This window comes from Clavelina lepadiformis, chromosome 4 (assembly GCF_947623445.1).
Source record: "Clavelina lepadiformis chromosome 4, kaClaLepa1.1, whole genome shotgun sequence".
In the NCBI taxonomy this organism is placed as follows: Eukaryota; Metazoa; Chordata; class Ascidiacea; order Aplousobranchia; family Clavelinidae; genus Clavelina; species Clavelina lepadiformis.
Window position 1 is genome coordinate 2,782,086 of NC_135243.1, and position 15,219 is coordinate 2,797,304.

General features: G+C 36.5%; 1 protein-coding gene and 1 long non-coding RNA gene across 2 annotated transcripts; one reads left to right on the top strand and one right to left on the bottom strand.

Moving 5' to 3' along the window:
* The first annotated feature begins 2,586 nt into the window (after window positions 1-2,586).
* Window positions 2,587-4,315, top strand: LOC143453437 (uncharacterized). The gene is made up of 2 exons (XR_013115187.1): window positions 2,587-3,536; window positions 3,655-4,315. It is a non-coding gene; the product is annotated as an uncharacterized LOC143453437 (long non-coding RNA).
* LOC143453395 (uncharacterized) lies at window positions 3,611-5,959 on the bottom strand. Its single transcript, XM_076954731.1, has 4 exons — window positions 5,566-5,959; window positions 5,261-5,372; window positions 4,843-4,922; window positions 3,611-3,740 (listed from the first exon to the last, which is right to left on the bottom strand). The coding sequence occupies exons 1-4, from the start codon at window positions 5,629-5,631 to the stop codon at window positions 3,639-3,641; spliced, it is 360 nt and encodes a 119-aa protein (XP_076810846.1). The 5' UTR covers window positions 5,632-5,959; the 3' UTR covers window positions 3,611-3,638.
* Window positions 5,960-15,219: the final 9,260 nt, after the last annotated feature.

Consider the following 15,219-nt stretch of genomic DNA (forward strand, 5'->3'; position numbering starts at 1 on the left):
CATAGCACCAGCCTCATTAGATTTGAGCAGATATAAGCAATTTAGAGCTGAACTCTACAAAGCAATTAGCGATGATAAAAACCTACTTATAACGTTTGGGCAGAAATTTGACGCTGAAAATATTGACACAAAACCAATTTCTGTCTTACAACAAATTTTATTTCCACAAAACTCACTCTGGATATTTCAAATCACAAAAATCAGCAAATCTAAAATATTACAGCAAATTCACCATTTAACATAATGCAGTGAATATTTACAGTATTTCAATAAACATGTCTAACAATTATAATTATGACATCACTATTAGTTTATGTACAAATATAAATCAATTTTATCAATGAATTAATAAATCTGTAGATGGCGCATGGGTTTGAGCGATCGCTCGATGTCGCAGAGGTCCGCGGTTCAAATCCCGGCCACGACGCAATTCCTTTTAAACAAGTGAATCGATGTGAAGAAGGAATTTTACCAGAATTTCATTAAAATAAAATTTCTGTTTAAAAATGAAACCTACTTACCATTATTACGTCAGCAGTGATTGCGCGAAGTGAGACAGACGACATTAAGATCGTCGTCCCAACCAACATCAACTCGCAACCGCTATAAATTAAAAATTAGGTTAAAAGTTAAATTTCTGTGCAAAGTTCAAGTTGACACAAACATGACAAGATATAAAGAATACCGAGTCATGAAGCTGGTCAAGGACGAGTTGAATTTCTTGAATCTCGCTCGAATTTGCGATTCTTCCATCTTCGAAGCAACCTTCCATGCCCAGATATTGCATGCCCACACATTTTACAATTTTAGCGAAAAATTCTGGTCCTGGAATGTCTTTGATTATGTTGCCACTGATGTACAACTCTTTTACCTGCAGATGAAATCTTTGTAAACTACAACCTGGTGTATTGGTGAAGCTAATATATTACTACATACAAGTTAATATTATCATTAATTGGTTAATAACTAACCAGCAACACGTGGTCAGATTTAGGCCTAGCCTATAGGTTCAACACAAATTCTTGGTTTTTGAATTAAATAGAAATAATTTTGAGCGGCCAATTAAAACCGGTATCGAGTATTAGTTGTAGAAACAAATCCTGATAAATAAGTTTGCAAAATTAATTTCAGTTTTAAAAAAATTGAAACTTTTCAGTTGACCCAAAATTAACCTGCACATGCCAGGCTAAAACTGATCCAACAAAATTTTGTCATTTTTTTATTAAAAAGAAAGAATTTTAAGCGACCAAGTTTATCGCAGATTCCACATTCCTTGTAGATTCAAGTAATCACTAAACCGTCGAAAAATTATTCTGCAATTTTATATAAATTAGCACAAAATATCCGACCTACACTGCCCAGTAATCTCAACTAACTGCCTTGAAAAATATCTTCGTACTAGCCATTATGACGTCATAAGGACAAATGTAAACAATTCATTATGACGTCATATGCTGTTCTAAGCAAACGATAAAAAGTTGAATAAATCGTCAAACCTTTCCAGGCATCTCAGAGATCGCCGAAATTAATCTTTCCACATCATCAGGGGAGAAGCAGCTCATCAGATCAAGCTTCTTTAACTCCTTTCGTTGTTTGCTTAAAACGTCACAAAAGATCGCGGCTTCCGATGATGACAATTTCAATGTATGAAGACTCATCTCTGTTGGAAAGCGCAGTGACGCCATATTGAACATTGCCATGTCGCTGGATTCGTTTAATTCGCATAAAAGCGAAATATATCTGCGTTGGTCGTCCTCTAAACAAACATAATAGTTAATTATTTACCGGTTGTAGTTCGCCGCGTTATAGAAATAAATTTAAGACGGAAATTTTTCATGTTTAAGCGACAAAGTCAAGTTGAAAGCGAAAACTTACTTTTCTTTAAATTATCTGTTTGGGACGAATTAAAAAAGAAGCAGTCATTTTAAACTGAAGATAAACTTAATACAACAACCAGAATTGATCTAAATGACATGTGGCCCATTTAGCCGGCAAATATTTTCACCAGAATTACCGGCAGCCTACTAAGCTAGGCTCTGTACACTAGCACTGGCAATATGTTTACAATAGACATGTAAATTACAAAACTCACTTTTACTTGGCCTAGTAGGCTGCTGTATTAATCTACCAGTGATTATGTGGAAATATTTCCCGGCTAAATAGACCACATGTCATTTCAATTAAGTTTCACAAAATATTATCACACAAATATTTTCACAGCATCACCAGTCTGCCAGCAGCCTTACTGTACTAGGCCAAGTAAAGATAAGTTTTAAAATTCAACGTAAATGTGTGTTCTGCTGCACATAATGCATGTCTATGGCAAATAATACATAACATGCTTCTGCAGATTATTCAATTATTTGCAGATTTAGGACAAAGTCAGAAAATAAACTTACCATACCAATCATCCCTCTGCAGTTTCTCAAATCGTACCAGCTGTGACTTTAGTGCGGCACTGGGTAAAACCTGGACACGACGCAATCCGCGGATCGTCCATGGACGGTTGAAAATGGACGATTTTTGCGTAAGCGTCCATGGACGTTTTTACGCAAAACCGACGTTTTCCTTTAATCGTCCATGGACGATTGTTGAAATAGGCTTAAATCAGTTCTTTTGCATCAAAGCGTCCACGGGTGGTTTTTAGGATAAGTTTAAAGCAGTGGTTTCGAGATCGTCCATGGACGGTTGAAAATGGACGATTTTTGCGTAAGCGTCCATGGACGATTTTAGGAAAAGCTTAAATAGCGGATATGAGGAAAGCGTCCATGGACGGTTGTGGGATTAGGCTTAAAAAGCGTCCATGGACGATTTTAGGATAGGCTTATATAGCGAGATGATGAAAATGTCCGTGGACAGTTATGGGATAGGCTTAAATAGTGGATATGATGTAGTGTCCATGGACTGTTTTGGGGTAGGCTTAAATAGTGGATATGATGTACCGGTAGTGTCCATGGACTGTTTTGGGGTAGGCTTAAATAGCGAATATGATGAAGTATCCATGGACGGTTATGGGATAGGCTTAAATAGTGGATATCATGAAGTATCCATGGACGGTTACGGGATAGGCTTAAATAGCGAATATGATGAAGTATCCATGGACGGTTATGGGATAGGCTTAAATAGTGGATATGATGAAGTATCCATGGACGGTTATGGGATAGGCTTAAATAGTGGATTTGATGAAGTGTCCATGGACAGTTTTGAGATGGGCTTAAAAAGCATCCATGGACGATTTTTGTTATAAGATGAGCTGACAGGAGAGAAGTGACCATCATTGTAAATCCAGTAAAAACTCACTCAGTATTTGAATGTGAACGCGGGGGAGGAATATAATTAATTGGGCGTACAATGGCTATTCTTTCATAATGTAGCACAGGGGATTTCTCACCCAAGAACAGCGAACTTTCCAATCTGGGTCTGAATAAAGTCCAATTCCAAAAACTTTTTAAATTATGTGATTAAAGACTTTAACCAAGTTGTTTTCATCATCACTCAAGCTTAATGTGTTAAATTGTACATATTTTACTATAACTGTGAGCAGGGTAACACTTAATCTCGATTTTATTTCCTCATATTTTGCTTGAAATTGAATATATTCACTTTCGCGTCAAACACAAAAATTTGTATTAATCCATTTATTCTTTTTTGCAGGTGCTGCAAAAATATTCCTGCGACAAATACTGTATTAATGGTACACAATTCTGATGAACCCATCGACAACAAAGACTGCATTCAATCTGAAAAAACAATATAGACAATTAAATCCTGTAAAGTGATCTCTTAAGCAAAGAGGTGAACAGACAGCACTTTTCGTGTAAAAGATGCTGCAGCAAATGCAATATTTGCTGCGGTAAAGGTTACTTGTTTGCAATTTTGCTTGACACTTCTAGATTAAAAAAGATCAACAGATGCTACAATTGGTATTAAGGAGTAATTAACATGTGTTTTTTGAACATAAACTTGTTAAATTTTAACTAATCACACGAAAAGTACTGATTAGCGGGACTGACTGTAATTTCTTGAAAAAAGTAATTCGGTACTATAGTACCGCAGTACTGCCCACATATGCTTGAGCATGGTATAGGTGTTCTATAAAGTTAAAACAACCTATCACAAAAAACACAAGTCATTAACTTAGTTTTTTCATAAGTGTTTTGGAACCACGAGTGCAAAATTAAAACAACTAGAATTATAAAAGTGATTTTAAATTTTCTAGTTGTGTTTGAGTTAAGTAATTTTTATGTACGTTTTTTATGTACACAATTTTTGGTTGTAGAACAGGATTTATACAAAAATAAAACTATGCACTGCTGGACCTGTGTGCTCGTAGACATTTATTATCTGAATGTAGAAACATAGAGTAACATCTGAAACAAATGAGCAAATATTGTGCATGGCTTGTGTTCGATACTCAGTTGCAATGCATTAACGACGCTAGGTCTTTTTATTTAAACTGGCAAAAAGTTTGAAATTTGGGCAATATGATGCAAAAACCAATAAAAAATATGTCACAAAAAAAATTGTACAAAGGCTAGCTTGTTAACCAGGGTATTGAATGATTAGGAATCAGTGCCAGGTTTAAGTCATGCGAAGAAACGACGATAGAGATTATCATGGTCCTGTTGAAGTATCAAGCTAAAAGTAAAAAGTTCAAAATTTGGCCTAGACCACCGTAAAACTGAAAATAAACTTCTCCAAAATCTGATATCTGCCGCTGCCCAGTTCGAAATAGTTTCACTACAGTGGTAAAATAGTTGCAACTTATAATACCTACTAAACTGTATGCAATGATGGTTAAATCTGCCTAAGTTAATATATTATATGATGAACAAGGTTTACCCATTCTGTCTTTTGCTGGTCAATTTCAGATGGGTCTTGATTGTGGCATATATTGCAAAAACTCAACAATACATCATAGTCTGCAAAATGAAATAAATCTATCTGCATTTTTACATTAAAATACTTTGTTGTGAAAACAGAAGTATACAGTTTTTAAAAATATTTAGTTAACAAATTCAAGACCAACAATGTGCCAGTTACAAATACAACAACGAACAAAATAGTTAATCTGTTTAAAGTCAGGTTAAAAATGTTGGTGGTTTTCCTATAAATCTCTTTTACATTAACTTTATACGTAAGTATGGTTTAGTGCTCTTCTGGAAAATTATGTGGTATACTTCAACGACCTTAAACAACAACAAGGTCACAACATGCTACAAATACTGCAGTTCTAATTAAAAGCCCAACAGCCTCTCACCGGTGGAATCAAGCAGTAAATTGCCAAAGTCCATGCGATACTTTTTGCAGGACTCGCTGTTCGTATCGATCTGTTCCTCGGAAGAACTTTCATTAAGGATTCTTTGAGCTTCCTGCAATATGCCACTTATTGATAGAAAAGCTATTTTTTACAATTCATTACAATCCAATTTGATTTTAGGAATATACACGATTACACATTGTGATGTCAAATAGTTTGAATTAGTGATAATATATACTAATAATAATAGTGATTATATATATACTTAATCTTCACAAATTTGAATTCATCCTTTCTAAAAATACCTTTAAAGCAAGTGGGCCACAATTCAAACTGTCTTGTTGCCTTTCATGTTTGCTATGCTGAAACATCCATTTATCCCAAGTGCCACGAAAACATTTGCCATTAGCACGTAAAAATGATCTAAAATACACTTACAATATCAGAGTAATATGTATTGAGATCAGTAATGTTATATCTAAATCAGAATAATAACAACAATTTACAGTAAAGACACATAAATAAAAAAGTTGGTCATGCCACGAAATAATTACTCAAAATTTTCAACATTCCATGGATTGTGTTGTGTCCAGCTTATAGATGCCTATAACTGTATCACTTTAGCCTAACCCAAAACCGTACATGGACGTTTTTCCAATATCCATCATTTAATTTTAAACCTAGATCCCAAAACTCTTAAATGGACGTCAATCCAAAACCCATGGACGTCTTTGCATGTCCCATCATTTCTGCATATCACCCCAAAACTGTCCATGCTTGCTGGATGCTGACATCATATCCACTATTTAGGCCTATCCCATAACTGTCCATGGACACTTTCATCATATTCGCTATTTAAGCTTTTCCTAAAATCGTCCATGGACACTACATCATATCCACTATTTAAGCCTATCCCATAACCGTCCATGGATATGTGATAAATATATCACTTAATATAATATAAAATTGTGTACGACATAGAATTCTCATCTATGGAATCAGTGAAGCATAACACTGCGTGACGTAATCGATTGTTCCCTTGTTCGTGCATTTTTGATTTACTCAGTCCTTTTTGGTTTCTACGTTCAACGCCGCAACATGTCTCTGGGCTGTTGCTGTCACAATGTTCTATCTTGATGTATTCGTTCAAAGAAGCTTCAAATATAATCAGATTATACAGTAGTCATTCCTGTGTCATTATTGCTGAAGTCTATCAAGGTTCACTGTTAAGATATACACAAGGAAACAGACTTTGTAGTGTAAGTGGGTAAACCTTTCAGGCAAAGGTACCAATATACCACTTTCATTACAGATACTTCATGATATCCACTATTTAAGCCTATCCCATAACCGTCCATGGATACTTCATCATATTCGCTATTTAAGCCTATCCCAAAACAGTCCATGGACACTACCGGTACATCATATCCACTATTTAAGCCTACCCCAAAACACTCCATGGACACTACATCATATCCACTATTTAAGCCTATCCCATAACCGTCCATGGATACTTCATCATATTCGCTATTTAAGCCTATCCCAAAACAGTCCATGGACACTACCGGTACATCATATCCACTATTTAAGCCTACCCCAAAACAGTCCATGGACACTACATCATATCCACTATTTAAGCCTATCCCATAACTGTCCACGGACATTTTCATCATCTCGCTATATAAGCCTATCCTAAAATCGTCCATGGACGCTTTTTAAGCCTAATCCCACAACCGTCCATGGACGCTTTCCTCATATCCGCTATTTAAGCTTTTCCTAAAATCGTCCATGGACGCTTACGCAAAAATCGTCCATTTTCAACCGTCCATGGACGATCTCGAAACCACTGCTTTAAACTTATCCTAAAAACCACCCATGGACGCTTTGATGCAAAAGAACTGATTTAAGCCTATTTCAACAATCGTCCATGGACGATTAAAGGAAAACGTCGGTTTTGCGTAAAAGCGTCCATGGACGCTTACGCAAAAATCGTCCATTTTCAACCGTCCATGGACGATCCGCGGATTGCGTCGTGTCCAGGTTTTACCCAGTGCCGTCAAAAAATAATCGCTCTTCTTATCACATTACCTCAAAGATGCACTGTAAAAAATCTTTTCTAATTAAAATTATAAGTCAGTGAGACAGTTGAGACTAATAGTTAGTCTTCCAACGAAAAGTATGGCTTATAGTTAGTCTCAATTGTCTCACTGACTTATAATTAGAAACGATTTTTTACAGTGTGGCTAGTAGGGGTACATATATAGGCCTATATATACAAATGACAAACAAATTAACCTTTTTTACATGCTAAAAGTGAAATCTGAATAAGTACTTTATAGGACTACCTATCGTCCTATCAACAATTTCAAAAATCACCAAAAAATCCCTAGATCATCAAAATCCCTAAACTTCTCCCTAAAAGGGGCTAAAAGTTCCAATTTGGAACTAAATCCCTAAAAGTGAGAGCGCTGTTCGTGCAATGCCGTAAGTTTATGAACGTTTCCACTAAATGCAAGGTTGAACAAGGTCGAAACAACTTAAAAGTACTCCTGTGTAAGTACAGTAGGCGGACATTTTTTACAAATTTCATTACCCAAATTTCTTTCCTCGAAATTAAAAGAGGTTTCTTTTTAATAATCTTGGAATGCCAACGCGCACAAGTGCTACGATTGTTTGATTCACTTTTCAAATACAAATACGACATTTATGCTAACAATCACAACAAATATGTTCAAAATAACCTAAATTTAAGCTAAAATATATGGTTCCTAACTATATAATAACAAATGTTATGTACTTTGTTAGAACAAATTCAAACAGAAATAAAATCAAACAAACCCAATAAAATCAATTATTTGAGGAATTAAAATTTTACTGTTCAACTTATAACATGATAAACCTGTGGACTCACAAATATGTGAATATTTAATTTCAAACAGTTCATTTTAGCAATTTCGTAGCGCAAGCATTTAAGACCTCGTCCTCTGGAATCACTACATACTTTCTAACAAGAGACACGTCCATAGTTTCACACAACATTACCAATTCTAGTCTCCCAAAATCAGGAAGACCATCTTGAACATATGTGGCAACAAAACACCGAATGTTATATTTGTGATAAATATATCAATTAATGTAATATAAAATTGTGTTCGACATAGAATTCTCATCTATTGAATCAGTGAAGCATAAAACCGCGTGACGTAATCTATTGCTTCCCTGTTACTGTGCGTGCATTACGAGTCATCAATCACTTATCAGTCGTATGTTCAACGCCGCAACATGTCTTTATGCTGTTGCTGTTACAATGTTTTATTTTGATTTATTCGTTCAATGAAGCTTCAATAAAATCAGAATATAAAGGTACAATTAATTAATTGTCGAGGTGTACAATTAATTCTAAGATTAAGAAAAGCGAAACAACGACCTGAGACTCATTCACTTCGAGGACATTAAACTATTCAACAGAGAAACATTGTAATTGAAGTGGTCGCCCTAACAGGCTAAGGAACAATAAACAATTATTTCATTACATATTATATACCGTAAATTTCTATCCATCGAATGTACGAACGATTGTGTGACACTGAGAAATGTCAACACATCGGCAGAAAAATTGTTAAACAGATGAACTTTTGGTCCCAGAGTATACTTGGACGCAAATAAGTTTTCATCTTGCAACAGCATACAGAGGTGACGTTGGTGCTTTTCCACCAAAAACTTTTGGTTGTTTTTTAATGTGGCTTCGCTTGTTAAAACTTGAAAAAAGAGTGCTCGCCTCAAACCGCATGCCCCATGTTCTTCCAGAGGAACGAAGGTTTTCTATAAATGCCTACGTTGGCACATGAGTCAGATAATGTTGTTTTGAGATGATGTTAATACTTGGAAACGCTAATTTAAAGAGATGGAAATAAGAAGAAAACAATAAAAGCAAATGAGATTCGGAGACTAAAGAATGTTGGTAATTTTCAGCAAAGCTAAAAAACACTGGTAAGTATCACAAAAACAATCAACAAACTCACGAAGCACAAAGGGCAGCATTCTTGCCAGTTTTAGCATTTTGGACGCGGACTGACACAGTTTCTTCTCTTTTTTGATATGGTGAGACATTATCTGAGACGTTTTTTTTGCTGTCTCGAAATAACAGTTCGGAAAACTTGAAATCTCTTTAAATTAGGGTTGAAAGCGTTAGCTTATTTTTTTCGTAGATAGAGTAGTTAAGCATAGGAAGCATAGTATAGCATAGTTAAGCATAGGAACAATAGCATGCGGCAAACATCCTTCCAGGACAATGTGCATTAAATGTTGAGGAGAAAAGTTAATTGGGTTAAAATACGATACATCGAATAAGGCTGCCCGTCTATTTACTTCACACTGCCTTGAACTTTCTGTCAACTCCTTGCAGTGCTCTTCGTGCGTTGCGATATCTCTCAAGATAAAGTCTTCTTCCGATGTTTTTGTTTATTTCCTCCGTAGTTGTCAAGCAATGACGACACTTCCTGAAGACGAAACCCACACTTTCTTTTATCCCCATTATTTGATGGGCTGCTGACCTGTCAGCTAGATTACCTGCCAACGATTTTTTGATATCTAGAGATTCGTTATTTGAAGTAACGACCTCAAAACCTTTGCTACAGAAATCTTGCATCTCATCGTAAAACTTTTGCGAAACCACATCAATACCATACTTGTTAATATCTGAAGTTTTTACAATGGCTGGAAGATTAATCCCGAAATATTTTGACCGATGACTTGGTGATAGATTACAAAAAGATTTGTAAAAAATCCAAGCTTGTGATCAATAGTTTTACTTCCTAGCGGATTGCAAAGCTGCACATCGTCATAGTAGAGTAAAACTTGCAGGGCACCAGGGTAACTTGAACATAAAGGGTGCTGTTGAAATACTAAGCCAGATTCAAAATTGCTATAGCATCGATTCATACAAACTTCTTCGTGGTACTTTTTATATGTTAAAAAAAGATATGTATTTCAACCAAAGAAGTGATTGCGATTCTTACAGAAACATATTAATGTGGAGCGTTAACTATTCGCCTCTTTTCACCCATTCCAATCACTTTCATTGAATAACCAAAAGTTACTTCCTGTGGCAAGCTTAAAGCCAAAGTTTCTAAAGAAAGTTTTTTCTTGTAAATGTGCAGTTTTGATTTTTTCATACTGAACGACAATCGGATGTATTTGCTTCATAATGCGATGGACGGTAGTTTGCTTATCACAGGAAGTTCCTTCACTTTCGTCAGTTGATAGTTCAGTATAGTAAGAACATCGTAAATCGTTCGGCTGATGTTGCTTAAAGAAGTTTTTTGAAACTCAACCAAGTTATCAATTACAGCGTGTAAATAGAAATGGTTCCACCTGTTTAAATGGTCAAAGCAACGTTTGCGGTATTGAAACGGCAACAACAATGAGGACAAATATTCGGTGTTCATGGTTTTATTTGTTTAGTTTTCTAATTAGGAATAACCTATATTTATATTATTCTCGTATTATATCATAATTTGTCAATGTCAAACGCGCGCTTTTCTCGCTACCTGTCATGCTTAATTCGGCATTCCGCTATCAAGTGAATGTAGTTTCATTTCAGGGGATTATTCAGTTTTATTCTGTGAAGTCATTTTTGTTCAGTGAGAAACAATTTAACGACAAAACGCAATATAATTTATTTGTAAACGCAGCGATTTACACCTTCATACTTTTTCAGTAACAAAGTATTTCTTACCTGTGTGATATGTTGCTTTTTTATGCTCAAACAAAAACACGCCGCATCTTTTTCGCAAATTCCAAGCGCGTTTGTCGAATCAACGTTTTGATCACAACTTTATCATCCACTGCATTGATCATCTTCTATTGAAACGTTCCCTCTTTGTTCTCCGGCTTCTGAAACTTGCTCATCACTGTTTAAATTATCTCTCTGTAGCCTGTCCAAATGCGTTTTTGTGCAGTGTCTTTTCAGGCTTCAATAATGCTGGTAGCTTTTTCTGCAACTTTCAATTTGACAAGCCTAAAGAAAACTAGAGTCTCGAACATGTTCCTGTAATTGGCTGTGTTAAAGTCGAATGAAATTGCGTGTATATTTCTATGGTTTCTATTTTCTGATAGTTGGTACGGTTTATACAAACAAAGGGCTCCGTGATTTACCACCCAAATCCTTCAACGTTTTGGAGAATTGTACATAAACTATTGCGGCTAACGATTACATGCAGGCAAACTAACTGGTCAATGAAAAGGGAATTTAGGGCAGTGACTGGAGAGTATTTAGCCGAAAAGAAAAAGCCTCAAAAGAAGTTGGAGATTATCCAACAATTCAACCAATGAATAACAAAATTGTGGATGACGTCTTACATAAGTCGCTAATAATATACTTTCTTTTCAAACACCACGCTGTACGAGATGGACCCTTGGTTACGAAACTTCGCTTTCAAGAATGCTTTGCATCAAACTGTCATTAAAGGAATTGAAGCTTCGTTGGCAATTCTGTTTTAATTACAAGTAGATACATTTAGCAGTATACGCACTATATCAACATAGTAGATACATAGTATATCGTAGTATATGTTATATTGCGAGAAATGCAAAAAAAGACAACGAAATTCTCAGCATTGCTTAATAGCTATAAAATTATTTCTAAACTTCCATAAAATTAAAGAAGTATTTACTTTTTGACAAAATAGCACCGTACTCTTAAGACAATTTTAACCCACTGTTTCCTACACTGCGTAACACGGGTCTAGATTGTCGCTACAAGGGAACGTTAACAGGTTTAATACGTTTAATAGGTTGGCGATATGGCGCGCACCGGCTTGCTTATATCCTGTTGGTGAATCAGTCGCCCACCACTTACCGGCAAACTTTGGTCGTACGAACTGGAATATAAGTATTTTAGCTTCAGTAACTCCTGGATCTATTCTTGTCAGTACCATAATTATGTTTCACCATTTTTAATATAGTGAACGACATAATACAATATTGTGACGACAAAGTGAGTGAACGATATAATACACTACTAACTTCGAACAACATTTAACCTTAAAAATGTTTGACTTGTCAGTTAATAGAGTTCATCATATATAGGCTATACATGATGAACTATACAGTATAGCATATACCACGTGTAAGACCTAATGCCAGCTAAGTGCCAGTGCTAAGTGATACTTGGAACCAGGCTTAAATTTTCTTAAGAGGTTCACAACAAAAGTGTGTAGTTTTAATCTAATAAGTGCGTACCACTCAGTACACATGCCTACATTAGTTTAGATATTTTCTGCAAAAGATGTTCTTCAAGGGGCCCGATGAGAAGCCAAAAAATGAATTTTTAAGCTCTTATTAATGCCGAAATTTGCTGAACAGCGCCGTCACCCGAAGATGGCATAAGCACAGCATAAGTCGTTTGATGCACTGATGCCCACAAGGTGTATAAAGTTTGTGTATAAAATTGCTGGAAGAGCTTTGATTGGAATAATCACTCGACAAAATTAAAGCAACTTAAAAAATTGAATTAAAAAAACAAAATACGTTCTTATAAAAACACACATATATATATACGTATATACAAAGACCTGCGGAAGGGATACGTGAAATATACATTGCAATCCTGCCAATAAATCTTGATTTTCAAAACTTGGATTGTAATTTTGTATAAGTAAGTCATATTTATTTTATAAACCACGATTTCTGAGCGTCTAGTTGTGAGCTTGTTCTTGCAAACGAGAACTTGTCAAGTCTATAACTATGAAAGAGGTCGTTTGCGTCGTAATTGTTCCGGTTTAGGCTTTTCATTTAAAACGAAACTTCTTCGGACCAAATATATAATAGAATATAATAACATATAATATTTCACAATAGTGAATGTAAGTCTCCGCAGACTTTGACTTGCAAAGGATTGTACAAAACCATTCGCATCATGAATGGATGTGAAGGATTATTATTACACGGAGTAGGCTATAAATTTACTTTCAACGCTGCGGTTGAACGTACCGTCGGTTTGATCGCAGCATTCTTGGTCAACTTGCAAAAGGCGAGCGATGTCTATTTCTTGCTTTTTCGACGTATTGGTAAACCCGGTTTAATTTGCATAGACTGTCTTCTAATTGCACAGTTGCACGCAAGCCATTGAGTTTACACGTGTACTCCACGAAATAGATATGGTTCCGATAAAGCGGTGGTGGCGAAGGTGCGAGCGTGGTCTCTCGGAAACGTTCAGTTCTTCTACTATTCAGCATCAGCTGAAGGAGCAGCACAGTCAGCCCTGGGTTGAGCGAGTGATCAACTAGTTCGATGACTGCAAACGTCACAAAGATCGCTCATTCAGATTTGGAGAGTCTCAACATCCGGATGACGACAAAGCCCTCTCACTGAAAGATAAACTGAGAGCCAGCTGGTTCTACTGCGCACGTGCAAGATCTCTATGAGCTTTCATGAGTTTTGAAAGCGAGCGCTACATCAGTTTATTGGTTAATTTAAAAATTGTTTCGACAAAACTAATGGTGAGGAAGTTGTAGGTAAATATGCGGGTAATGGAAAAGTGTCTTGACGTAATTTGATGTAAATACCTCATCAACATTAAAATGTATTTAATTTTGTTTAAGCTCTGCCAACTGGTCGACGAGTATCGGCAATGAATTTTGAGTAATTGTGCTGTCGATGACGACAACGTCGGACAATAAATGAACATTGCAAAACATGGCTGATGGAGATGGAGATTGTTGCAGCCCAAATAGTCTGTCAAAGTACAACGAACTTTTACCTCAGCGGTCCGACCTTATCGTGCGCCTCGATGTTTGGAGCTTCATGCGTCCCTTTGCTGCGGGGTACACTAAAGAATATCATCTACTTTAGAGAGCTGTTGAGCTCTATCTTTGAATGGGATTCCGGCGACCTCGAATTTCTTCGCCAGACGAAGAACAATGAGCTCAGGCAGAAGACTGGGGTGAGAATGCTATCGCAAGCGGCCGTCAACAAAGACGAGATGGCCCGGAATTGTCTTCGCAAAACCAGAGGCATCTCTGTCACGACTTCAAAGGTGGACGCCTTGGTCGATCCTTCAGCTTCCCGATGGATGTTATTGGAGTTCTGATACTGAAAGAGGAAATCTTTGACATCTTACAAAAGCAAACGTATCAATTATTACGCATCCAGGGCCCGCCGAGTTTCGCTTTTCACCTTAACTGGCCATCATGAAAAGGTCGGGGTATAACTGCCAGTTTTTCGCTTCGCAAGAGAGTCAACTTCCCTGGAGAGTTTTAATTTCCACCTCAATAGGTTTATACCAAGTGCGTGTGCTCGCTAATGTTGCACAAAATTATCAATAATTACGCAACGTACGTAACCACGTAACGGAGAACCTGTTACAAACGTTTGCTACAAATTACGTTATTTCGCAATCTTCTTTTTTGGTACATTTTATGCACACAAACCATCGTTAAATAGCTTTTTATCTGTTTGCATTCTCTGTGTAAATGCGATTGAAATGCGACATCTGCACTCGGCTCTTTGCCCACTTTGCCGTTTTTTCAAGCCGGGCAATAATAGAAAACAATGTTGGTGATGTGTCGTCATAACCGTCCTATCATAACAATTGATACAACCATAAACCGAGTATGAAAGTATGGCAGTGACACTGCTAAGCTGTTAAAGTGATATCAGACTGCACAAAACCCACGACAAATATTGCTTTCGCGTCTCATGCAAAAGTAGATCACGCACGACACGATCACACGGTCACACACGACATCACAAGGTTCTGACGTGCTGCTGTGCATTGTGTTGCGTATTAAGTTGTATCCTTTTCACCGTTTTGTTGTTGAATTAGTCTCAAAGGTATAATTTTTAGTCACTACATAAAATGATGTTCTTACAGCAGTCCTTAAACCTAGCGTTGCTTGTGCAAAAAAAGAGCGAAAAGCGAATAATTCCTAAAAGGGAGCGCGGGCGTGGTTCCGTTC